The 27,163-nt window shown below is 38.8% G+C and overlaps 1 protein-coding gene across 4 annotated transcripts in view; it reads left to right on the top strand.

Moving 5' to 3' along the window:
• Positions 1-27,163, top strand: part of POGZ (pogo transposable element derived with ZNF domain) — a 49,396-nt gene that overhangs the window by 16,679 nt on the left and 5,554 nt on the right. The window contains exons 2-13 of one of the 4 annotated variants that reach the window (XM_082613160.1): positions 1,673-1,797; positions 2,785-2,943; positions 11,334-11,509; positions 12,670-12,778; positions 14,000-14,290; positions 14,398-14,589; positions 17,063-17,169; positions 17,844-18,181; positions 18,574-18,728; positions 23,135-23,235; positions 23,771-23,917; positions 26,957-27,091. In XM_082613160.1, coding sequence (XP_082469286.1) covers positions 1,674-1,797; positions 2,785-2,943; positions 11,334-11,509; positions 12,670-12,778; positions 14,000-14,290; positions 14,398-14,589; positions 17,063-17,169; positions 17,844-18,181; positions 18,574-18,728; positions 23,135-23,235; positions 23,771-23,917; positions 26,957-27,091 — 2,034 coding nt within the window. In that variant the 5' untranslated portion in view covers position 1,673. Of the gene's footprint in view, positions 1-1,672; positions 1,798-2,784; positions 2,944-11,333; positions 11,510-12,669; positions 12,779-13,999; positions 14,291-14,370; positions 14,590-17,062; positions 17,170-17,843; positions 18,182-18,573; positions 18,729-23,134; positions 23,236-23,770; positions 23,918-26,956; positions 27,092-27,163 lie in introns of all 4 variants that reach the window. The other 3 variants (XM_082613159.1, XM_082613162.1, XM_082613161.1) reach the window with 3 other exon arrangements.

The following is a 27,163-nucleotide window of genomic DNA, read 5'->3' as shown; positions in this document are numbered from 1 at the left end:
TTTAAATTCGGTTTCTGGCTAGCATTGTCTTTTGTATATGTACATTAAATACGAAACTAAGAAAATTTTAAGTTGACACTTTAGAGCTTTTTCTTACCCTGCTCATACCTTCTTTCCTATGTGGTTTTGGTTTGGGAGCACAGAAATAATTAAAATAGAATATTAGAGACCAGTTAGAATCAAATGAAGCACTTTACCCATTAAAACTGTGGGCACTTGACTAGCCAACTTACTGCGGCATTGCTGGAATATTTTAAATTTTCAAGGGGACAATGCCATCTGTTGGGCATCTTGCAAGCTAATACTATCAAATTGTAGGGACCTAACTATTTAAACACAAAGGTTAGGTTGGTTGTTTTGTTTTGGTTTTGCTTTCGGGGTGTGGTGAAAAAATTTCTGAGATGCTAAGGGCACCGAGAGTCCTTGCCTTAAAAGTTTTGTTTGAACATTGAGCAGTAATGCTACTCCCCATTCCAAGACAAAGAAATTGACTTTTAGTCAACTAATACTGGAGAGCAGCATAGTAATAATAACTCTTTGTTTGCATTGCAAATATGAATGTAATTTAAGCAGTGTTTAAGCAGTCAAATTAAAGGCTGACTCCCAAAATCATGGTGGAGTTTAAGGTAGTAGTAGGGTTGGAATTAGATTGTGACAAGTGAGGTTCTCACTTAAGTGCAAAAAGGCTCAGTAATCAAGATAAAATACTATTTTAATGTATCATTTTGATGCTATTATTTTCATTTTATTTACATTTAAATTTCACCAAACAGAGCTCAAGTATATCCTGGCCCATTGTTCAGATTTTTGAAATAAAGATAAATGGACAGACAGCTTTAAGGATGCAGTGTATTTAACATTGCACAATATATTAAATGATTGGAGAAAATTTAGAGGATGGTATAACTATATACCTTTATACATTTAGTAGCACAAATATAGGGACAAGCCACGCAATTGAGGGAAAACCCGTTAAGGACTGAACAGAGAGGTCTTGGTTGCTGACAGAATCTCCCCTTGACTTCAGACTTGAGACAAACCAAGGAGTCTATCAGTATACAAAAACCACTGAGTTCAGAACAGTAACAACAGGATAGATATTAAGGAACTGGCTCTTGCCAATTAGGATTGTGGGGGCCAGTCTGAAGCAAGCAGGGTTGGCTGGAGGCTGGAAATGTTGCAGCTCAAGTCCAGAATCAGTAGAAGAGCAGTCTAGAGACAGAATGGTTAGCGCTTTCTTCAGAAATTCCCAGTTTTCCAAACAAGTTTCTAGAGTGCTTTCCTCAAACAGCAAATATATCATTTTTTAAAGCTCAATATTAATGCAAAAAATTTCATAATGAGCAAAATATCAATTTTGAATAAAGCAGGATCTGACCTTCCACTTGTATGATTCGCCTCATCCGAATCCCAGCCCTGGATATTATAGATTAAATTTTCATAACCCTAATTATTAAATAATTTGCTGTGGACTTTTCCACATTAATTTTTTTTTTTCAAGAATAAAAGTTATACTTCTGGAACCTTGGAAGTGGGGGGAGGTTAGGGGAAATGGTAGAGGGAGCACAAGGGAATAGGTTACCAATAGATTCAGGAATCTGATTCCATATTTTGTATAAAACTTTCTCCCATTCTGAGGTCAATATCTTATTCAATCTTTTTTTTCTTGTAGCATGGCGGACACCGACCTCTTTATGGAATGTGAGGAGGAGGAGTTGGAGCCATGGCAGAAAATCAGTGATGTCATTGAGGATTCTGTAGTTGAGGATTATAATTCAGTGGATAAAACTACTACAGGTAACAAAAATTCTTTTGCTCTTAGATCATTGTTATATTGACTGAATTGAATGACATTTTTGTTAAGAAAGTGTGAGGTGGAAGAAGACTTCAAGAACCCAGGTTTGCTTCACTGTGGCACTGGTGCTACCTTTTCCCCCCATGCTGTGGTCTGTAAGTGCTTTGGTTTCCTTGTACATAAAGCGAGAAACACTGTATTTAATAAATTGAAAACATTGAGAATTGGATTAACCAATGTTTATCAAACACATAAGCAATCCTCTTACCAAATGATGTATGAACAAGAATGCAAAGATGTGTGTCAGTGCTCATTTATATACCCAGTCAAAAACAGGTTCCCATAGTCTTGGGGGATTTTTTGTTTGTTTTACTTGAACTTGGTTTCCTTTGTGAGCTGAGCCGAATTTCCTTCGTGTCTGCCTCCATGGACAGTTTACAAACTTAGGCTTGTTAGCTTCTCTTTCAAAAAGGTGATGTTGCAGGGTCAAATTCTAGATTGCCCTGAATTCAGAAATTGAGTGGTAGTTCTTTTCCCCTCTAAATTGTATCTGTTGCTCTTTTAATTTTTTTATCTTTCCTGCCTTGAGAACTGAAGATGGCATTGGTTTGGGCTGAAACAGGACAGTTCAGGGTCTTGTGGACGGCTTACTAATGCATGGTTATGAATACCAGTAGTGGAGATAATAAGCCTTTGAGTTCTAGAGGTTTGCTTGTGCTATATAAGCAAAACAGTAAAATCCGGGTTCAGTGAGCTCGTAATCTAACTTAATTTACCAGGAAATGTGAGGCAAAGAAGAAGGCATTGTGTCTAATTTGTGGTGTGAGGGACACATAGGAGAAATCAGATGAACAGTTGGATATATGAATAAAGCAGGAAAGTTTTTGGCTATAGAGACCCACAGTAAAGTGAAAAGGGAAGATTAGAACAGTATCCTTTAGTGTCATCTGTCCCTGTCTCCAAGTGACTGTGCCTCCCCTTCCCCACAGTTTCTGTGAGCCAGCAGCCTGTCTCGGCTCCAGTGCCCATCGCTGCCCATGCTTCTGTTGCTGGGCACCTCTCTACATCCACCACCGTTAGTAGCAGCGGGGCACAGAACAGCGACAGTACAAAGAAGACTCTTGTCACACTAATTGCCAACAACAATGGTAAGTGGGATTATTGGGAAATTCTTCCTGGGCTAGAGGGGTGAGAGACTAAAAAAGGTCTTAGGAACAGCTGTACCTGTTCAGTTTTAGGTACTGATGTGGTTCTGCTGGTGTTGGAGTGAGTTTAGTACTGATTCTCTGTTACGGAAGTAAGTGGTGCTGTTCCTTCTGAGTTAGTGCTGAATCGATGCTAGTGTTTCAAGTCAGAGGGCAGCTGAGTCTTTTTGCTGATAATTTCTAGGAAAGAAAATGTAAACCCCAAATTCCTAACTATTAAAGAGATGTGTGGGGGGGTTGTTTGATTGTTTATGTTTTTTAATTAGAAGAGCCCACTGGTCTGCTAAGAATTCTCCGAGGGCAGCTTTGTTCCATATTTTCTTTGGCAGATTCATTTGGTTATTGGTTCCTGGGTATGAAAAATAGGATAGGGTTGTTGTCCGCCTGAAGGAATGGTGAAAGAGAAGTGTTTTTTAGTGAGTGTATTGACTAGAGAAGTTATATAGTATTGGTTGTTTCTGTTTCATTTCTGATGACTGTTTCTACATTCTGAAAGTGAGTTACTGGCAAGTTATGTCTCAAGATTCATGTGTAGAATAAGCACCTTCATAGAATCGTTGCATTGCTATAAAGGACTTATTTTTACTTATTTTATTTCCTTTAGCTTTATTAATACAAGAATAATATGTGCATTGTAGAAAAAGTGGACAGTAAAAAAAAAAAAAGAACAATTTTTAACTGTAATCCCACTACCTGGAGATAACTATTTGTAACTTACTCTGTACATATATGTACTTTTATGTACATTTATATGCTATGTGCAGTGATTCACTTTTTATAAAAATAGATCCATACAGATTGTACTTGCTTTTTTTCCTCAATATGTAGTGAATATCTTCTCATTTTAATAAATCTTTTTGTAACATTTTGATGACTGTTTCCCGTTGTTTGGTTAACTGTTATTAGCAATAGGTTGTAAAGGGGTGTACTACTACTTTAAAGGGCTATTGTGAACATCTCTGTCTCTCTTGTCTCTCTTGTCTTTTCTCACATCCATAGTTCTGAGAATACATTTCTAAATGTCAAATTGTTGGATCAAAGGTTATCACAATTTTTAAGGATTTTGATCAATATTTTTCCTGGATTGGCCATCTAGAAATGTTGTATCCATTTACATTTCCATTAGAGGTGCACCTGGTGTTCTTAGTGTTGGATATAACCATTTACCTCCCTTATTGTTGGACATTTACTACAATCCCATTTTTTTGTGATTACAAACAGTGCTGCAGTGAACATTCTCAGGCATTGTATCTGTGTATCTGTGTAAGCATATCTGTAATATAAAGTGAGATTGCTGGGTCAGGCATTTAAAATTTGTTAGCGTCAAATTGCCATGATAGATTGCTCTACATAAGTGGATACTGAAAAAATAAAAATTTTTAAATTTATTTATTTATTTATTTTGGCTGTGCTGCGTCTTTGTTGCGGCTCACGGGCTCTTCGGTGCAGCGTTTGGGCTTTGTTGCGGTATGTGGGAAGTTGTGGTGCTCGGGCTCCCTAGTTGCAACATGCAGGCTCTAGAGCACGTGGGCTCAATAGTTGCATTGTGCAGGCCTAGTTGCAGTATGTGGGATCTTAGTTCCCCAACCAGGGACTGAACCCAGGCCCCCTGCATTGGGAGCTCAGAGTCTTAACCACTGGACTACCAGGGAAGTCCCTGAAAAAATAATTTTTATCACATGGAAAATCCTTAGAATTTTTTTAAACTTATAGTGACCCTCATATATATAAAGATGAGGAACCTCTATCTAGAAATTTTCTCATTTTTACAGATGCAGAAACCAAGGCGTGGAGAGTCTAAATAATGTACTTAAGGTCAAATAGTAAGCAACTAAACTGGATTTGAATTATTTAGACTGCAAAACTTGTGCCTTTCCCACTGTATTATACTACTTTCCTATGTTTCTCTTAAAATAAGCTGTCAAAGTGCTATTAGCCACCAGTTTAGCTGAATTTTTCTTTGATCCCAGCATTCCAAGGCGCATGATGAGCATCTCATGACACAATGTGACCTACTCTCGTTGAATGGACCTTGATTCCTGTGGCCTGTGTACAAAAATTTTCTGAAATATGAAAATGGATTTTATTTACTTTAGAGAGCTCTATATTCAAATTAAAATGTTAACCCGTGTTCATGGTTTAAAAGGGGGGAGGGGCTTCGCTGGTGGCGCAGTGGTTGAGAGTCCGCCTGCTGATGCGGGGGACACGAGTTCATGCCCTGGTCCAGGAAGATTCCACATGCCGCGGAGCGGCTAGGCCTGTGAGCCGTGGCCACTGAGCCTGCGCGTCCAGAGCCTGTGCTCCGCAATGGGAGAGGCCACAACAGTGAGAGGCCCGCACACCGCAAAAAAAAAAAAAAAAAAAAGGATATAGACTGGTAACCACAGTTACATATGTCTTGTGTGTTCATCCAAAAATTCTTTCATGCTGGGAGTTCCCCGGTGGTCCAGTGGTTAGGACTCTGCTTTCACTGCCGAGGGCCCAGGTTCAATCCCTGGTTGGGGAACTAAGATCCTATAGGCCATGCAGTGCTGCCAAAAAAAGGGGGGGGGGCTCAAAACTTCTTTTATGCGTCGATAAGCACACAATTGTGTGACTTTCTAAAATCAGATACTCTTGAAGTGCCAGCGTTATTCATTATAGCCTAGAATTGGAAACAACCTAAGATGTTGAATGAATAAGCAAAATGTGGGACTTCCCTGGTGACGCAGTAGTTAAGAATCTGCCTGCCAATGCAGGGGACATGGGTTCGATCCCTGGTCCAGGAAGATCCCACATGCCGTGGAGCAACTAAGCCCGTTCGCCACAACTAGTGAGCCTGCGCTTTAGAGCCCAAGAACCACAACTACTGAGCCCGAGTACCAGAACTACTGAAGCCCGCGCACCCAGAGCCCGTGCTCCGCAACAAGAGAAGCCACCGCAATGAGAAACCTGCGCACTGCAACGAAGAGTAACCCCCACTCGCCGCAACTAAAGAAAGCCCGCGCGCAGCAACAAAGACCCAACGCAGCCAAAAATAGATAGATAGGTAGATAGATAGATATCAAAAAGGCTACATATATGACCCCATTTTTATGAAATGCCCATAATAGACATATCTGTAGAGACAGAAAGTTCTATTGTTGGTTGCCAGGGCGGTGGGGAGGGGATTGGGGAATAACTGCTAATGGGTGTAAGGTTTCTTTTTGAGGTGATGAAAATGTTCTGGAATTAAATAGTGGTGATGATTGCACAAACCTTGTGAATATACTAAAAGCCTCTAAATTGTACACTTTAGATGGGTGATAAAATATGTATGGTATGTGAATTATATCTCAATAAGGCTTTTTTCTTTAACAAAGTGTTAGGAATAAAATTTTAGAACATTTTTACTATTATTTTCGCTATTCTTCAGAATCCACCACTCAGCATTTAGAAATTATTCCTATAGTTCTGACTGATCATATGTTTGCATTGGAAAGGAACATTATGCAATGAAATGAGCCACTGCTTAATTCTGAGCTGTGAATGATATGAATTTAATGTTATAAATTTTTTACTGTAATTATGATTTTCAATTCCTGTTTGACCCATTTCAACTCCATTTAGCCCTCTTACCTCTGGGGTTTAAGGCTGTGTAAGTGAACTTAAAAGAATGAAGAAAAAAAAAATCAAGAGCTTCAGATTTGTAAAACAAACAGAACATGTTTTGAGAGAAGCTGCTGAATCTCCTATTATTTAATCAGTTTATGGCTGTGGTACCTAGTTTATTTGAGAGCAAACTTACAGGTAGGGGATTGGTCAGATAATTCTTTTAAAGGCTTTTTTTTTTTTTTTTTTTTTTTTTGCGGTAGGCGGGCCTCTCACTGTTGTGGCCTCTCCCGTTGCGGAGCGCAGGCTCAGCGGCCGTGGCTCACGGGCCCAGCCGTACGGCCCCAGCCGTTCCGCGGCATGTGGGATCTTCCCGGACCGGGACACGAACCCGTGTCCCCTGCATCGGCAGGCGGACTCTCAACCGCTGCGCCACCAGGGAAGCCCGTTTTTAAAGGCTGTTTTAAGTCTCAGGGTTCTAACTGCCTCTTTCATTCTCTGGAAATAGAACTTCATAAGACCTTTGAATTGTCAGAATTTCTTTCAGGAAAGACTTAATAAGAATGCAGAAATCATTAAAAACAACTCATTTTTTAGAATTGGAATTATTACAATTCATTAGAATTATTAGAATGAATTTATAGAATACATTAAATAAATATTTACGTAGTGTGACTTTAATTTACCCAGTGTGACTTGCCATATGCTGGTTTTTGCTTTCAATTGAATTGTAAACCTAGTCTAGACTTAGAAACCTACTTTTTTTTTTTTTTTTTTTGGCTGTGTTGGGTCTTCATATCTGTGCGAGGGCTTTGTCTAGTTGTGGCGAGCGGCAGCCACTCTTCATCGCAGTGCGCGGGCCTCTCACTGTCGCGGCCTCTCTTGTTGCGGAGCACAAGCTCCAGACGCGCAGGCTCAGTAGTTGTGGCGCACGGGCCCAGTTGCTCTGCGGCATGTGGGATCTTCCCAGACCAGGGCTCGAACCCGTGTCCCCTGCATTGGCAGGCAGATTCTCAACCACTGTGCCACCAGGGAAGCCAGAAACCTACTTTTTTGTTTGTACTTTATTTTTAGAAAGGTCCTAACAATCCACCAAAATTCAAACATGACCCTGATGTCAGAGAGAATATTTGCAGAAAATGCTTGTGTTAACATTCTTTAGAGTAGTAGAGTATGTGTAGATTTCATGGGAACAAGGCCTTTCTTTTGAGACTTGCTAATGCTGGTTGATGTCACATAAATGCAAAAAATTTTCCATCCTTCCCTTCCTGTATTTAGTTGAGATGTTGAGTCAGTGATTATCTTAAGAATTCTTAGGCTTAGATAAATAACATAATTTATTTTTCTTTTACCCTAGTAGTTAAAATAGTGAATAGAAAATACATGTTTTTGCTTAGTCAATATTTTCAACGGTAAATTGCAAAGGAGTAAAAAAGAGATGGATGGGGAACCTATAGATTAAAAGAGATTGAAGAGGTATGTCATCAGTTATACTTCATGAACCCTTTTGTTACATAATTCAAACAAAAAAATGTAATTGTCAATTTGAATTCTAACTGGGTATTTGATATTAAAGAATTGTTCATTCATTCATTCATTCATTTATTGCCACACAGTGCAGCGTGTGGGATCTTAGTTCCCCCACCAGGGATGGAACCCGTGCCCCCTGCAGTGAAAGTGCAAAGTCCTAACCACTGGACTTGCCAAGGAAGCTCCCAAGAATTGTTGTATATATTTAACTTTATTGAGGTATAATTGACAAAATTGTAAGATATTTAATGTGACATTGTGGTGATTTGGTATATGTATGCATTGTGCAAGGATTCCCACTATCTAGTTAATTAACACATGCATCACCTCACATATTTATCCTCTTTTGGGGGTAGGGATAGGGGATAGTGAGAACATTTAAGTTCTGTTCTCAGCAAACTTATACAGTATTATCCACTATAGTTACAGAATTATTAAAATATTTTTTAAGAGTGATAATGGTGTTGATTTTTCCTTTTTTAAAGTCCTTGTCTTTTAGAGATATATGCTGAAATATTTATAGATGAAATGATATGATCTGAAGCTTGTATCAACATAATATGGGAGCTGGTAAGAGAATGGGAAGTATAGATGAAACAAGATTGACCTTAAGTTGATAATTATTGAAGCTGGTATAGGTACATAGAGATTTATTATAGTGTTCTATTTTTATATGTATTTGAACATCTCCATAATAAAATATTTAAGTTAAAAATGTATATATATAGAGAGAGTCAATAAATTGCCAGTATAATTAGCATAGCTAGAATTTGGAATTTTTTATCTGTCAACATCTATAATTAGTAGTCTGCTGGCCCAGTAACTATGAGGGTCTAGTCCACTGATGGACTCTCAGTTTCTGGGAGAACATGGGACAATCCAAGGTTGGCCCATTAATAGCCACCTGTATACCCACTTTGGTGGTCTAGCTCTGTAGCTAACTGTAGTGACACCGTGTGTCAAGTGGAACTTAAATCTTCAGGGAGTCCATCCATTCTGGTGATTTGAGGTAAAAAGTTGCAGTATTTTGCTTGAATCTTTGATTTAGGTATTGGGTTGGCCAAAAAGTTCCTTTGGTTTTAAAATAAAAATAAAAGACACATTTTTCATTTTCACCAAGAACTTTATTGAAAAACGTATTCACCGTTTTGTTCCACTACCTTCTGCCATTTTTCAGGCAACTTCATAATTCCATCTTCCCAAAACTTTTTATCTTTTTGAGCAAAGAACTGTTCCAGGTGCCTTTTACAGTCTTCCAGGGAATTGAAATTTTTTCCATTAAAAGAATTTTGTAAGGACTGAAATAAATGGAAATCCGAAGGTGCAATGTCTGGTGAATACAGTGGATGAATCACAACTCCCCAGCCAAGCTGTAACAGTTTTTGCCTGGTCATCAAAGAAACATGCCGTCTTGTGTTATCCTGATGGAAGATTATGCATTTTCTGTTGACTAATTCCGGACACTTTTTGTCAAGTGCTGCTTTCATTTGGTCTAATTGGGAGCAGTACTTGTTGGAATTAATCGTTTGGATTTCCAGAAGGAGCTCATAACAGAAGACTCCCTTCCAATCCCACCATATACACAACATCACCTTCTTGGGATGAAGACCGGCCTTTGCTGTGGTTGGTGCTGGTTCATTTTGCTTGCCCCACGATCTCTTCTGTTCCACATTATTGTACAATATCGACTTTTCATCGCCCATCACAATTTTTCCGTTTTAAAAACGGAATATTTTTGTTGCATTTAAGTAGAGAATCGCATGCAGAAATAAGGTCAAGAATGTTTTTTTCGCCTAACTTATGTGGAACCCAAACATCAAAGCGATTAACATAACCAAGCTGGTGCAAGTGATTTTCAATGCTTGATTTAGATATTTTGAGTATGTCGGCTATCTCCTGCATGGTATAACAGTGATTGTTCTCAGCTAATGTCTGGATTTGATCGCCATCAACTTCAACTGGGCTACCCAGCCATGGAGCATTGTCCAGCGAGAAATCTCCAGCATGAAACTTCGCGAACCACTTTTGACACGTTTGATCAGTCACGACACCTCCATACACTGCACAGATCTTTTTTTGCATATCAGCGTTTTTACCTTTCTTGAAATAATAAAGCATAATATTGCCAGAAATGTAAATTTTTTTCTTCCATCTTCAGTATTAAAATGGCTACACAAAAAGTCAACAATCTTGATAAGTTTTTTTTAAATGCACGCTATGACAGCGGTCACAATACAATCTAACAAAATTGTTTTGAATGAAGTTAAAGACAACTGAGTGCTACTAGAGCCATCTTACAGAAAAAAAGAACATGCTTTTTGGCAAACCCAATGTTTTGGCTCTCTGAAATAGAATTTCTGTTTTGGAGTATTCTTTGTAAATCAGGAAACTTAGTATAAATGATTTTTTAGCCAATTGTAGCAAATACAGGACTTAAAAACTAGAAAATTACTTTTAACACACATGAAAAAGAATTTAAAATATTTCAAAAAAAGTAGCCAATTTTTTAATATTTATGGTATTTGTTACTATTTATTAATGAATGAATCTTCTTAAGTCATAACAGTTTTACTTGGTGTTGATTAGTTTTGGCCAGGTCTTTTTTTTATCAGTTCTGATGACATAAAGAAGGTAGCTTGTCAGTCTCTGTGTTCCCATACCTATAAAAGACAATGGATGTTTAGAGAATCTGTTGCATTTCTGAGATTTGACGTGCTAGGAAGAGATCCCAATTTTTAGATTCTGTGTACTTGCTGAATTAATGTTTGTAGATGAATATTCCTCTTTTTAAAAGATAAGGTGGATTAGCTAACAACAAATTACATTCTGATAAAATAGGTTTTTACCTAGTTAAAATGTGGAGAAGGAACTTATATGTTACTTTGTTTTGCTGATTTGGTATGGGGAGATTATTTATGGTCACTTAAATCATCAGAGTCAAAGTGATAGCCATGTAGAAGTCTTACTGTGTGTGTTAAGACATCCCTAGTTAAGATATATGGGGGAGATTTTAGTGAACTTTCCCTTCCTGTGTATTTTTCTGTTAGTTGTAGCTTTGGGTGAAGCTTAATTATTTGGTGAGTTTGGTGACATTAAACCTGAGGTGAGTGACAGTCTTGGATATCTTGATATATGGGGACACCATTTCTTATCTAAGACCATTGTGTTGCTTATAATGGTGGGTTTGTTTTCTCTTACATTGTTTTTTTTTTTTTTTTTCCTCTTCCCTTTAGCTGGCAATTCTTTGGTCCAACAAGGTGGACAGCCGCTCATCCTAACCCAGAATCCAACCCCGGGTTTGGGTACAATGGTTACTCAACCAGTGTTGAGGCCTGTCCAGGTCATGCAGAATGCCAATCACGTGACTAGTTCCCCTGTGGCCTCACAACCAATATTCATCACTACACAGGTAAGTAGGACTCTGAATTCTACTGAATTCAGACATGGTAGAGGAGAGAAAGACTATGGGAACCTTTGAAGGCTCTGACTTAAGAGTCTTCAGCATCATTAGAAATGGTTCTAAGCCCTAAGTCCTGTCTTTTGATTTGGCTTTCTCATTTGCTAGTTTTTAATTTGATGCTGACTTTAGTAGAAAGCCCAACGTAGTGTACAGCTGGGTAATCTCCTCTTTATACCCCTGGAGGGCTATTAAGTAATTTGATTGAGGTCTAGGCAGGAAAGAGTGGGAAGCTTGCATTAGGAAGCCTTAACACTTGGTCATTAAGGGTTCTCACCCTTTGCTTGGGCTGTTTTTCTTAAAATGGGGTGAGTTAGTTGACTTACGGAAATATACATGCAAGATTGGTGAAGTGCCAGGACATCTTTGGAAGAGAATGAAGATGACTTATTTGATATAAATGTGAATTGGAGTTGAAAGCCTAATGCTGGTATGGAATGTAAAGGCAAATGCTTTTTTCTGCCTTGTCTAACAAATTTCCCAGAGGTGTATGGCCTTTGAAGTGGACTTTGGAAACAGTTTCTTACAATTGTTTGTATGTTGAATCACTCCAGTGAATACTGTTAGTGTCATTTTTTTGCATTCTATGCCTTTAGCAATTGAGGGGCCAGTTTGTGGATGAGTCTTTTTTCTTTTTTTGGCGGTACCCGGGCCTCTCACTGTTGTGGCCTCTCCCGTTGGGGAGCACAGGCTCCGGACGCACAGGCTCATTGGCCATGGCTCACGGGCCCAGCCGCTCCGCGGCATGTGGGATCTTCCCAGACCGGGGCACGAACCCGTGTCCCCTGCATTGGCAGGTGGACTCTCAACCACTGCGCTACCAGGGAAGCCCCTGTGGATGAGTTTTTTTAAGCTGAGGTTCTCTTAAGACAAGAAGTAGGTTTTCATTTTTGTTCATATGTACCAAAGCTCATTCTCCAGTTTTAATATTTGCCACTCAAAAGTTTGCCAGAAGTCCAAAATTTCTCCATCTCAGTCATTTAAAAGCTCTCGTTCTAGAGAGAGAATCATTAGGTAAGGGTGTGGGCATTTTTTTGGATATAGGTCTTAATGCAGTCTCTGCTAGTGTTAGCTGATCTCCATGTTAAAGATCATTTTGCTTTTTAATGCAGGGATTTCCTGTAAGAAATGTCCGGCCTGTACAAAATGCAATGAATCAGGTTGGGATTGTGCTGAACGTACAGCAAGGCCAAACAGTTAGACCAATTACACTAGTCCCAGGTAAGGAAAAATGTCTACCCATTTGGAATAAACCAGCATCCAGAAGACTTGTTTTTGTTGTCTCAAAATACTCAAGGTCATTTAAAAAGTGTATTTAAGGGAAATATAAAACTACAGAAATCATATTGATTTAAGCCCCATTTTTAAAAAACTCTCTAACCTTTGGCCAGCGTGGTGGTTTTATTTTTCTTTTTAACTTTTTACCACCCTTCACAAGGCAGTAAAACAGGGTTTATATAGTTATTTTTCTGTTTTTGCTGTTTTATTCAGCTATTAAGTTTGTTATCCTGAAAAACTATTACTAATGCAAACTCCCAAATTCTGTATTCCTTATAAGTCTACTCACTTACATGGTGGGATTATAAACTTATTTTGCTTTACTTTTATAGATTTGGAATATAAATTAAACAAATGGCATATCCTTTGAGGATAAATATTGCCAATGACTAGTTTTTTTTTTTAAGAAACCAAATTGAAAGATAATTTTTAAAAATCTTGTAATTTTCCCCCAGTTCTATATTTAGTGTCTATAAGTTTACTACAATTCAGGCAAAAAAGAGTATCTTAATTTAGTTGTAGTAAAGTAGCTTGTCTTCCTAAGTTTTTGTTGTTGTTCTCAGAGCCCATAGGGGTTTTTGGCCTTCAGTCTCATGAGCTTATCCTATCTAGTTCTGATATTTCTTAAATGTTTGTCAGTGAAATTGTCTATAGTTGAGCCAGGAGACTCACCTTTAGGACATCCTAGTAAAATGGCATAGTCTGTCTTCTATTTGAGTTTGTATAAGAGAATGAAAGACTCCTTTAGTATTCTGAGAAAGATCACTTTTTTCAGAACCAGCTCTGCCCTTTGGCCTATATATACCCATACTGCTTCCCACTCTGTACCTATTATTCTCTTCCAATAACAAAGGTCAAGCTACTCATGATTGTATTCTTGGAATAGAAAAGGCAGTGTGGTAAGGTGTTTTGGGAGGAGTTGATGGGACTCTTCTTTCACTTTAATATTTTCAGGGCTGATTACTGAGGCTAACTTGTTTTATCAGTTTGTGATACCTGTTGTCTTAGACATTAGAATCTATGCTACCCTTGGGAACCTGACAGTCACCAATCAATTTGGGGAGATACTCTTTTCCTATTCCAGTATTGCCAGTAAAGACACGGGGAATGTATTATAGGTGAGCTCGCTGACGAAGATTTGGTATTTTTGTCTCTCTTTTGAAGCCCCAGGTACCCAGTTTGTTAAGCCGACAGTTGGAGTCCCACAAGTGTTCTCTCAGATGACCCCTGTGAGGCCAGGCTCCACAATGCCTGTGCGGCCCACCACCAACACCTTCACCACCGTCATCCCAGCCACTCTCACCATTCGAAGCACTGTCCCACAGTCCCAGTCCCAGCAGACCAAGTCCACTCCCAGCACTTCTACAGCTCCCACCGCCACACAGCCGACCTCATTGGGGCACCTTGCTGTTCAGCCTCCAGGCCAATCCAACCAGACTCAGAATCCCAAACTAGGTGAGGCTTGGGAAGAGGAGATGGCAGAGCTGGGATGGGTGGTGTGTGGAGAACAGATGATTATCACTTGGCCAACAAAGCTCCCTCCTTCCCCTCTCCACCTGCAGTGAGCATTGCCAGCTTTGTCACTGTGAAGCGACCTGGGGTTACAGGTGAAAATAGCAATGAAGTGGCCAAACTGGTGAATACCCTTAACACCATCCCTTCCCTGGGCCAGAGTCCTGGGCCAATGGTGGTATCCAACAACAGCTCTGCGCATGGCTCTCAGAGAACCAGCGGGCCTGAGTCTTCAATGAAAGGTACGATAACCAGAAAGACTCTGGGCAGCCAGTCATTCAAAACCATTAATAAAGTATTTGTTGTATCAGAACTCTATACTATGAAATAGAGAAATAAAACACGGTATAGTTGCTGTAGTCTGTTCTCACAGAAACTTTAGTGTAGTAAAGAGGATTGCCACTTGTGAAAAGTGTAACTGAATCAGCCAGAAAGAGTTTTGTGTTAATTGTTCTTTGGAGATTAGTAAAATGGATTGGTTGATCAGTGGGATAATCAAAAGATAGTTCATGGAGGAGGTGGATTTCTGAACAAGATTTTATTTTTATTTATTTAGTTTTTAATTAATTTAATTTATTTATTTTTGGCCACATTGGGTCTTCATTGCTGCATGCGGGCTTTCACTAGCTGCGGCAAGTGGGGGCTACTCTTCATTGCGGTGCACAGGCTTCTCATTGCAGTGGTTTCTCTTGTTGCGGAGCACAGGCTCTAGGCTCATGGGCTTCGGTAGTTGTGGCTTGCGGGCTCTAGAGCTCAGGCTCAGTAGTTGTGGCGCACAGGCTTAGTTGCTCTGCGGCATGTGGGATATTCCCAGACCAGGGATCAAACCCGTGTCCCCTGCATTGGCAGGCAGATTCTTAACCACTGCGCCACCAGGGAAGTCCCTGAACAAGATTTTAAAGTTGATATTTGGTAGAGAGATTTTCAGATGTAGAAGGATATGAGCATAAGGATTTTCAATGGTCTGGAGTAGGGCTTGACAGAAATTTTCTGTAAAGGACCAGATAGTAAATATTTTAGGTTTTATGTACAATATAGTCTCTGTCACAGCTACTTAACTCTGCCATTGTGGTACAAAAGCAGCCACAGACAATATGTAAATAATTGAGCTTGACTCTCCTCCACTAAAACTATTTATGGATTCTGAATTTTGAATTTAATTTTCATGTGTCAGAAGATAATTTCTTTTGCTTTTATTTCAACCCTTTAAAAATGTGAAAACCTTTAATAAATGGTGTTGAGAAAACTGGATATCCCCACGCAAAAAAAATGAAGTTGGACCATTTACCATACACCATATTACAAAAACTAACTCAATGAGTTAAAGACCTAAGCAAAAGAACTAAAACCATAAAACTCTTAGAAGAAAGCATAGGGGAAAAGCTTTATGACACTGGGTTTGGCAGTGCTTTCTTGCATATGATACCAAAAGCATAAGCAACAAAAGAAAAAATAAATAAATGGGACTACATCAAAATTTAAAACTTTAGGGCATCAAAGGGTTAGCGTTAGGGAAAGTGAAAAGGCAACCCACTAAATGGGAGAAAATATCTTTAAGTTATATATCTGATAAGGGCTTAATATCCAGAATATATAAAGAACTTCTACAGCTCAACCAACAACAAAAGAACAAACAATCCAATTAAAAAATGGGCCAAGGAGCTGAATAGAGATTTCTCAAGATACACAGATGGCCATTAAACACCCAAAAAGATGCTAAACATCACTCACTAATCATTACGGAAATGCACATCAAAATTACAATAAGATACCGCTTCACACCCATTAGGATAGCTCTTATCCAAAAAACAGAAAAAAATAAGTGTTGGTGAGGATGCAGAGAAATTGGAACCCTCATACGTTGCTGGTGGGAATGTAAAATGGGGTGATGGTCCCTCAAAAAATGAGACATGAGATTACCATATGTTCCAGCATTCCACTTTGGATATATACCCAGAAGAATTGAAAACAGGGACCCAAACAGGTATTTGTACCCCTATATTCACAGCAACATTTCACAATAACCTAAAGGTGGAAGCATCCCAGATGTCAATCAGCTGATGAATGGATAAACAAAATATGGTATATACATACCATGGTATATTGTTCAGCCTTAAAAAGGAAAGAAATTCTGACACATGCTACAACACTGATTAACCTTGAGGACATTATGCTAAATGAAATAAGCCAGATACAAGAGGACAAATACTCCACGAATCCACTTATACGAGGTACCTAGAGACAAGAGAGAATGGCGATTGCTAGGGTCTAGGAGGAGGGGACAATGGGGAATTATTTAATGGGTGTAGAGTTTCAAGTTTTGCAAGATGAAAAGAGTTTGCTTGCACAAAAATGTGAATGTTCTTAACTGAACACTTAAAAATGGTTAAGAGGAAACTTTATGTTAAGTATCTGTTACCACAATTAAAGAAAAATCTAATATAACCACCACCACAACAAAAAATGTAAAAGCCGTTCTTAGTTCATGAGCCAAACAGAAACTAGCAGCTGGCTGGATTTGGTCTACTAGCTGTGATTTGCTGACCCCTGGCCTACAGTTAGAAGAGTGGTAGAAGGAATGTGCCTCATAGCAGTTTCTCATGCTTGCTTACCAACCTTAATATACCCCTCAGGAAGTGTTTAACCTTTTTCCAAAAGGCCAGTAGTCTTTTTCCAGTATCATCTTACTAATCTTATTGATGTTCTCACTTCCAGTGACCTCTTCCATCCCAGTGTTTGACCTCCAGGATGGTGGACGGAAGATATGTCCACGGTGTAATGCTCAATTCCGTGTTACTGAAGCTTTGAGAGGTCACATGTGTGTAAGTGATCACCTGTGATGGAGATTCAGCTTAAATGGCTACCACTCACTGTATACCTCCTGTAGTGTAGTGTTGGGAGCTTGTGAAGCAAGGGCTCTGAAATGACTTGAAAGCTTTTTAGAGGGTTACTCTCTTTTGGCCTGTTTTAGAATGAACTCAGAAATGTGAAAGAATATATTTAAAGACCCTCAAATAGATCAGAACATATGTGACCTTAATTCCTTAGTTCCTAGATTTTGAACTGCACAGGAGGACAGGCCAAGTTGGCCTCAGTCCATTTTCTATTTATTGTGTCATTGGATGAATCAGGAGCTATTAACCAATTTCTAATTCTAGTCTTTTCATTTTTTGGTATTAGTCCAGATGCAAAGGTTGGGACTTCTTCCTACCAGGGAGCTCAGAGCCAGGTTATGCTAGTGAGTGGTTAAAGGATCTAAGACAGGAAGAAGTACAAAGTATGGTGTTTGGAGTGGCATATAGCTGTAAATACACACACACACACACACACACGAAAAAGAGTGAAACCTGGAAGCATTTTAGAAAACTGCAGGGTGAAAGCTGGATGAGAATACCTAGAACCAAACACTTACCGAGGAATGTTAGTGAAGTTGAGGAGTTAGCACATCTCAGCCCCCAGGAGAACCAGGATGAACAGATGTCTTCTTTCTTTATAGTACTGTTGCCCAGAAATGGTTGAATACCAGAAGAAAGGAAAGTCTCTGGATTCAGAACCCAGTGTCCCATCAGCAGCAAAGCCCCCATCCCCTGAGAAAACAACTCCTGTTGCTTCCACTCCCTCTTCTACACCTATTCCTGCTCTGTCACCACCTACCAAAGTACCAGAGCCAAATGAGAATGTGGGTGATGCCGTCCAGACCAAGCTCATTATGCTAGTAGATGACTTCTACTATGGACGGGATGGTGGCAAAGTAGCCCAGCTCACAAACTTTCCTAAGGTCGCCACATCTTTCCGATGCCCACATTGTACCAAAAGGCTAAAAAACAACATTCGGTGAGTGTTGAAGAGCCTTGGAGCTCACCTTGGACAAGTGAAGTCTAAAAGCTTCTTACATCTTTAAGTCTTTCTGTTTGGAGAATGGCCCTAATTATTATCCTTTCTTGCTAAGGATTATCATTAAATCAATAACTAGTACTATAGAAGGAGATATTGTGGTAATAAATAAAAGATAACTTTGGGTAGAGTGAGACTAGTGCATCTCCTTCCCCAGAAAAGTTTCGAGAACTCTTAATTTCTGGGCTCAGAAGATGTCCCAAAAAGAGGAAGTTGGGTGGGAGGGTGGAGGGGGAAACGTGTAATGTCTGTTCTGTGATTCCGCTGGTACATTTCTCCAAGGCTTCTGATTTTTTATGTTGTCTGTACTTTTCCTTTGTGCCGTGCTACAGATTTATGAACCATATGAAACATCACGTAGAACTTGATCAGCAGAACGGTGAGGTGGATGGTCATACTATCTGCCAGCACTGTTATCGTCAGTTTTCCACTCCCTTCCAGCTCCAGTGCCACTTGGAAAATGTTCATAGTCCCTATGAATCAACTAGTAAGTTTGGAAATTCTTAAACTCTAGGGGTATACTTCACTTTTCATTCAGTGAATGGCACTGGGGGGAGCCCATTATGTTTATTTATATGTGGGTAACAGTGTTGAGGAAGTTCTTTGCATATTCGTAGTCAGTTTCTTACTTCACTTACCCTATTATCTAACAAGCCTGACTTCTATTCTGTTCAAGCATGAGTCGAGTTCAGTGCTTGATTCTAAATTAAGGGGCTTTGGTTCAGGACCACTGTAGAGAGGTATATGTAAAGAGTTTATTACCTAGATCCTTTTATAGAAGAAGCAGGCATCTGTATTTGGGTCTCCATTTTAGTTAGTACCCTCTTAGGTTTTATGAAGGATAATAGATAATGTTATAGAGTATTTTACCATTAAGACAGTGCTTTCATGAAATATAAGATGAGTTGGAGTGTTAGCTACACTGTACATCTTACAGATGAGAAATACAGGCTGAATACAAGCCCAGAAACATTTAGTCATTTGCTTAAGAGCGTACACTTCTAATAAGGTGAAATTGTGAGGATTTGAGTCCAGTCTTCTAGAATATTTCCTTTGTCCTTTAAGGGATTTCTAGTTGTGTTGAAGAGACAAAAATATTTAACTATAGGAAAATGTGAGAACAAGACAATATATTTTCTGTAAACATATGCATTGTGTATGATACCAGTGATAGGTGAAATAGTTCAGAGAAGGGAAAAGATCCTTGTGGATTTCACAGAAAGTAAAGTGTAAACTTTTAGGGTCTTTAAATACAAGAAGGATTTAGATGGATGGAAAGTAGTAAGAAAAAATTTTACGTGATGGGAAACAGCATGAGGAAACACATAAAGACAGAAATTTTTGCTGCAAATTAAAAATCTTGACTAAAGATGGGTTAAATGTTAAGGACATCTATTATTATATGATTTAACTGAAAAAATTCAAGGTGGAGTAAGCTTCAAGCCCAGAATGTGAGTCTTCTACTTTTCAACAGTTCTCTTGTCTCTGGCTTATAGCAGGATGGCTGTGTTAGTCTCAGGAATATAGTTGGATGTAAAATTGTGCAGATGAAGAAGAGACCATATCTTCCTGTGTCTTTTCTAAGTCTGTTTCTTACAAGACAATTGTTTTCCCTTTATATCTCCTTAGCCTTGGTCATATTGTCAAGCAAAATGGGATTGCCATGAGTGGCTCAGACTAGTGCTGGTCCACAGAAATGTAATGAGTTACATACGTAATTTTAAATTTTTAGTAATTTGAAATAAAAATTTTTTAAAGGTGAAATTAATTTTAATAGTGTCTTTTATTTAACTCAAAATAGCCAAAATAAAATCATCTCAGCATGTAATCAGAATTTTAAAATTAATGAAATATTTACCATTCTTTTTTTTTTTTCCTTTTCTTTTGTTTTTAAATCTGGTGTGTATTATTATACCACAGCAAATCTCAGTTTGGGCTCACCACATTTCATGTCTTCACTAGCCACGTGTTACTACTGGTGGTTACCGTATTAGACCGTGGAACTTTGGGCTAATCATTTGTGAGTAGAGTAGATACTGGAATCAAACATCATAACACTACAGTGTAGTGGCAGAGTAGCCAACTTGGTCTTAGGACCCAAAATTCTTCACCGTCAGTCATGGGAAGCCCAAATAACTCATCTGAATCCCGAGTGAAAACATCTACTTTTATACAGAATCTGGTGGGGTGTGTTTTTGTTATTCCACTTATATATGTACTGTACATAAAAAGATAAGTTTTTCCTAATGCGAAACAGTGCAGCACCTCATCAATCTTTTTCTCTTGGCTTACCACTCTTTTATCCTTGACTGTTAATTTTTGAGTATCTTATGACTTAAAATTTACACTGATGAAAAACCTGAGAAATTGTTGATCCAAACAGGTAAATACCGTTTCTGTACTTCAGTATATATCAGTCTTATTCTTGGATTCTTTTATAATTCCCCTATTTTTTTTAATAACTCCCTTTTTTTTGCATCCATGGCAGATCCTTCATGAAAGTAGCTTATTTTTTTGTGTTAATATTTTGAGACCAATTGTTTTCTTTTTAGTTTTGAAAATTTCTTTTCCTTTTATTTTCTGAAGTGTTTTTAAACTAAATTATAGACATAATGATATTTCACTCCTAAATACTTAATTATGTATCTCTGAAAAGTAAAGACATTTTAAAATACATAGCCATAGTATGTTTGTCAAGACATAACAGAATTCATCATAAATGTTTAATATTATGTATCTTCATTTTCAAGTTTCCTGAATTGTCTCTAAAACATCAATGGATTATTATATTTAATTACGGTAACAGTATGATTTTTAATAGCATTATGTTTTTCTTCACACTTGTTTAAGGACAATAGACTAAGGAAGAGGTAGGGTTGAGGGAAGGATGCTTCAGGGTGATTAATCGTGTTCAGGTGTCAGGAGGGTCCTATGTGGAAAAAGACTGAAGAAAGGGAGAACTACTTGCTTGATAAAGTCATGGGATACGTGGAATGCTGAGATCAGATGAGCCTTAGAAAGGCATAAGGAATCTGTCCTTCCAAATTTGGAAAACAGGAAGCAGAAGCTGTAATAGTTCATGCCTGTTTTCTCAAAGCAGGAGACTGTGGTAGGTGTTAGGGAGATGAGAGTGATAGTGCTGGGAGGGACAGTGTTAGGATAGCCACTTTGTAAAATCAGTTAGTTCTTCCTCTTAAATCTTTTTTGACATCAACTCTAATAGGTGTGAAAGGTTACTTAGAGATCTCTTAAATCCACTGATGCCTTTGGTTCCTTTCTCACTGATTTTCTTTGTATGAGATAATACATATAAATCTTAGCATGGTGCTTATGCATTAAAAATTCCTTAATGTTGTTTTAATTGATGTGTGACACCTATAAGAATAGAGCGGATGTATAGGTTGTAGGAAGAGCCTTTGAGGGTAAATGAGATCGCCCAGGGAAAACAGAGAGAATAAGAAAAGCCTGGACAGAAGGTTGGGAAACACCAATGCTTAAAAGTGTTCTAGAAAAGAAAAAAAGATGAACAGATTGAATTGAGAGGTAAGGGGGAAGAAAACAGGAGAAAATATTGTCATGCCACTAGTTACTGTTTCCTAAACATGCCATGCAATACTATCCCTTTGCTCATGTTCTTCTCTTGTCTCCTGTCTGGCAAACCACTCTACTTTCAAGGTTCAGCTCATATATCAGCTTTTCCTCATTCTAGGCAGAATTTTTTATTTCTTTATCTTGTTCTTGTACCTAATGTACCTCTAGGAAGTGGTCCTAAATGGGTTGCAGACACCTTTGAGAATAAACACAAAACTTCCCAGAAAAATACACATTTTACTCTTTTGCAGATAATTTCAGGGGATACCTGGGTTCCCTGAGACCTCTTCCCTGGACCCCAGATTCAGATCCCTGGTTTTTGTTGTTTATTTCAGCTTCACTCATTTGGGGGTGCGGGGCAGGGGTTGGACATTGTCCAATAAATAAGCGCTTAGAGCTTCAAATTTACAATTTTCATGTTTGCAAAAACTTGAAAATAATTTCAGTAATGGTAAGAAAAATGCAAATAACTATATTTTGCCTGTATAATTCAAAATATGTAGCAATTAAAACTTTTGCCAAAAATTTAGAACTGCAGCCTTATAAAAGCTTGATAAAATGGCTAATTTTAAAGTTTAATTATCTCAAATTAGTTAACACTGAAATAACACAATAACTCATAAGAAGGCAAGAAGTTCTGTTCATATCGTCAGTCTTTTGAGGACAAATCCTTATTTGTCTTCATTTAGTAAACGTTCAATAAATGTTGAATTATTCATAGGAGATAATCATTGTCTATCCTTGAGCAGAGGGATGAAGTATTGTAGTATTTTAAAAGAATTCATTTGGCAATGGTATATAAAGCATAGATACTGTATTTATTGGAGAGATAGGAGGTATTAGAAGCCAGCTGATTAGCAGTAGGAAATCATATGGGCTTCTACCAAGTTTCTGCCTGTGAGAATGCAGAAGTGACAATTCCTTGATGCATTTTGAAATAATGGTGACAGAACATGGGTTTGGAGTCAGATAATGCCTAAGTTTTGAGCTCAGGAGGAGGTGGGATGTGAGAAGGGAAATGATGGGAAGCAGGAGGATGCTGAATTAAGTTAGAGTAGATGGTAGAATATTATGTTTCGTAGAGAGTTCAAAATCTAGAATGGAACTTTGGTAAAGAAGTCTGAGCTAGAGACAGAAGGATAGTTTTAATCAGCAGCACAAATATTGAGACAGAACCATTTTAAAGAAAGACTAGAAGAGACTTCTTCATAATTTACTGACTATTGAAAATGAAGATTTATGAGTCAGCAGGACTTTGGTCTTATTTTCAGGTGGATTTATTGATTATTTTTCTTCTTACAGCCAAGTGCAAGATCTGTGAGTGGGCGTTTGAGAGTGAGCCACTGTTTCTCCAGCATATGAAGGATACTCATAAGCCTGGAGAGATGCCTTATGTTTGCCAGGTATTGTTGCCTTTTTCTCCAGGGAGCTTTAGCCATTTTGCTCTCAGGCTAAATAGAAAGAATCCACTAATGAACATTGCCCAGTACCTACTGCACACATTCAGTTTTAGGAACACTGAGGAGATACAGAAGAAATAGTGAACACGGGTTCTATTTTCAGGGTTTCCCATGCAGGAGAAAAACATAAAGGAATATCTGCATGTACCCAGCTGAGGAACCCAGTCTGGGAACATATACCTGTACTAAGGGGGTGTCTGTCTCCTGAATGTGCCCTTTGGAGACAGAAAAAAAACTCTACTCCTCTTTATCAGAATATGGACTGTTCTCAGACTTTCCTGTCTTTCCCATTTTTATCTTATTTCACGGCTGAGTTTATCACCAACATAGCCCTGCAATAAACGTCACAAAATTATCTGATTTCTATACATTTAAGAAAAATTTTTTTTCGTATCTTAACATTTTTGTTGCTGCCTCTTTTTTAAGGCCTCCGTTGTCCACTTCACTCTTAACTTATTTTCCTTCTTGTGTGACTCAGGTGTGTCAGTATCGCTCCTCACTCTACTCTGAGGTAGATGTCCATTTTCGGATGATCCATGAGGATACTCGGCACCTGCTGTGCCCTTATTGCCTGAAGGTCTTCAAAAATGGCAATGCATTCCAACAGCATTACATGAGGCACCAGGTACCAGGCACCAAGCAATTTCCGTGTTCTTGTTTTTTAATTATGGATACAGGGGCCAGGACTGAGCTAAGCAAATAATTTTGGTAGAGAAGATAATATACATGTGTTTGAAAAATTTATTGAATTCCAGTGATGTGTGCCAGGCACTGGGCTAGATGCTAGAGATTTAGTGGTTAAACAGGACAATTAAACAGTACAATAAAGCAAGAAGAATGTTGTGTTAGGGGAAATACAAGATGTAAAAAAGAATGTACCTATTCTGGGAGCCTAGTAAGGCTTCTAGGAAAAGGGGTGTTCAAGACCTGAAGGATGAGTAAGGATGAGCCAGATGAAGTGGGATAGAAGGACAGAATGCTCTCAAAGACAGGGAAATTCGAGGAATTGAAGTTCAGTGTGGTTAGCGTGTGTAGGGTACAGGGGGAGGTTGGAAGTTAGGGAACAGATCATAGAGAATCTTGTAAGCCATAAAAAAGGAATTTCAACTTTTATTATAATAAGTTGTTGGGAAGCCATTAAAGAGATTTTTAGTCCTGGAGTGATGTGTTCAAATTTGCTTTTAGTTATGATTGCACTGGCTGCTCTAAGGAGAATGAATTGAAGGAGGTTGAGACTAGAGTTAGGGAGACAAGCCAGAGGCTTTTTCAGTAGTTGAGATGAGAGATGATAGTGGCTATTGGCTTTTGAAATGAGGACGAAGAGGATAAGGTTGAGAGATACTGAGAAGATAAGTGATATCTATGATTTAGAAATGGATTTAGGTGAAGGTAGTGAGAGAGTAGTTAAGAATAGTGCCCAGGATTCTGTCTTCGGTAATTGGATGAATGGTGGGACTGTTTATTGAGATAGGAACACTGGAGAAAATAATTTTTGAGGGGAGGATTATAAGTTTGGATATTCTTTTTTATTACTATCATTTTTAAAATTTTTTGGCCATGCCATGTGGCACACGGGATCTTATTCGTTCCTGACCAGGGATCGAACCCACGCCCCCTGCAATGGAAGCATGGAGTCTTAACCACCGGACCACCAGGGAAGTCCCAAGTTTGGATATTCTTGAGTTAGCAGTATCTATGGACATTAAGTATAACTGACTATTAAATAAGTAGTTGGATATACAGGTCTGAGGCCTGGGAGAAAAGCCTGGATTGTGAAAGGTACTTAGGAATCATCATTATATAAATCCACTTAAACTTGTAAGTGCTATGCTGCACTCCAATCCCCCGCCCCCCAAATTGAGAATAAGGTGAAGGCTTAGGACCATTGAAGTCTCTATCCACAAAGCCAGGACCATAGTCCTGGAAGGAAAACAAGAAGAGTCTTGGTGTCGAGGAAGCTGAGGGGACAAAAGTATTTTGAAGAAAAGAGTGTGGTCAAGTGTTGCAGGAAGGTATCAGCAAGGTAGAAACTTTAGAGGCCAACATTTAATTTAGCCGTTTTGTTGGTTAGCAGGGTGGAAGTCAAATTTCAGCAGGACAAATGATGAGAGGTAAGGAAATGGAGACAACTTATTTAAAGAAATTTGTTTATGAAAAAAATAATTAAAAAATAAATTTGTTAGGGCTTCCCTGGTGGCGCAGTGGTTGAGAATCCGCCTGCCAATGCAGGGGACATGGGTTTGAGCCCTGGTCCGGGAAGATCCCACATGCCACGGAGCAACTAAGCCCATGGGCCACAACTACTGAGCTCGAGTGCTGCAACTACTGAAGCCGCCCGCATGCCTAGAGCCCGTGCTCCACAATAAGAGAAGCCACCACAATGAGAAGCCCACGCACCACAACGAAGAGTAGCCCCCACTCGCCACAATTAGAGAAAGCCCGTGCACAGCAATGAAGACCCAACACAGCCAAAAAAATAAATAAATAAAATAAAAAATAAAAATAAATAAATTTGTTTATGAAGGGGAGGACCAAGGGTGGTAGATCCAGGAAAAGAGGTAGCAAGGGAGAATTTGTTGTTGCTTTTGTGTTTTGTTTTTAAGATGGAATAGGTATGCCTTTGTTTTAAAATACTGCAGGAAAGGAGCCACTGGAGGAGAAGAGTGAAGGTACATAGGGAACAGAAGAGAGAACAAGATGGGTGTACCTGTGCATAACATCCACGTGTGTGCACACGTGCCCTCACTCTTACTTGTAAGCAGGCACTTTCTTAGGCTCACACATAGTGGTGACTGCTGATAATCCACCACTAATGCCTTTCTGTATAGTAGCATGGAAAGTATCACCTGTAACTCAGCTGAGGTTACAGAGCCTTGCTATCCTAGGGAAGAAAATCATAGACGTGTCGTATTTCAATACTGGGCAGACTGAATCCTCAAAATAGCCTTGGAGGGAGGCATATCTCTATGCATTGATGTGTTAAGAGGAAAAAAGCAGCACTGTGTAGAAAGGACTATCATTTTTGTTAAAGAAAGAGAAAGGAAAACAGGTGGTAATTGGAGATGTATGTGTTTGCTATATGGTTATATGCATAGACTATCTGTGAAAGAATACCCAAGAAACTTGGTAACAAGTTGTTTCTGTGGAGAGGGACTGAGGATTGGAGTTGAAGGCAAGCTTACCACATGAAGGAGTACAGAATAAAAGTATGATTTTTTTTTTTTACCACGTACATATTGTATTTTAAAAACAATAAGAATATCCAGAAGTAGTAGCACTGTCCGTCCACACTGTAAAGATGAAGTAGTGTAGGGGCAGGTAAAGCTTAAGCCACTCAGCCAGATTGTCAAAGCAAGTCAGCAGGAGATGGTTTGAGGACCTAGTTATCCTGACTTTGAGTCTGCCTTTCTCTGGGAGCATGGGAGGTGATGATTCTCACCACCCAGTAATAGGTTTGTAACTTTACTTCAAAATAAATAAAGTTATATAAAAAGATAAAAAAATACTAGGTTTGCTGTTATGTTGTGTATTTCTCTTTTTTCCTCTGTTAAATATCAACAGAAGGGTGGGAAGAATACGATTGGCAATGATGTACCTTCTCCTGAGGGAAGAAAATTCATTGGGAACCTTTAAAGGATTCTGTCTCTTTTTATTCCCCCTTCAGAAGAGGAATGTTTATCATTGCAACAAATGCCGGCTGCAGTTTCTCTTTGCCAAGGACAAAATTGAACACAAGCTTCAGCACCATAAAACCTTCCGTAAACCCAAGCAGCTGGAAGGTTTGAAACCAGGCACCAAGGTAAAGGGTTTGTTGACATTCCCTTTACAGATGCAAGAAGGGGAGGAGTAGAGATTTTCCATATTCTGAGGT

Source organism: Mesoplodon mirus, assembly GCF_964341445.2.
Source record: "Mesoplodon mirus genome assembly, chromosome: 3".
Classification (NCBI taxonomy): Eukaryota; Metazoa; Chordata; class Mammalia; order Artiodactyla; family Ziphiidae; genus Mesoplodon; species Mesoplodon mirus.
Note: the sequence above shows the minus strand (reverse complement) of the source record. Positions and strands in the feature narration are given on the sequence as shown.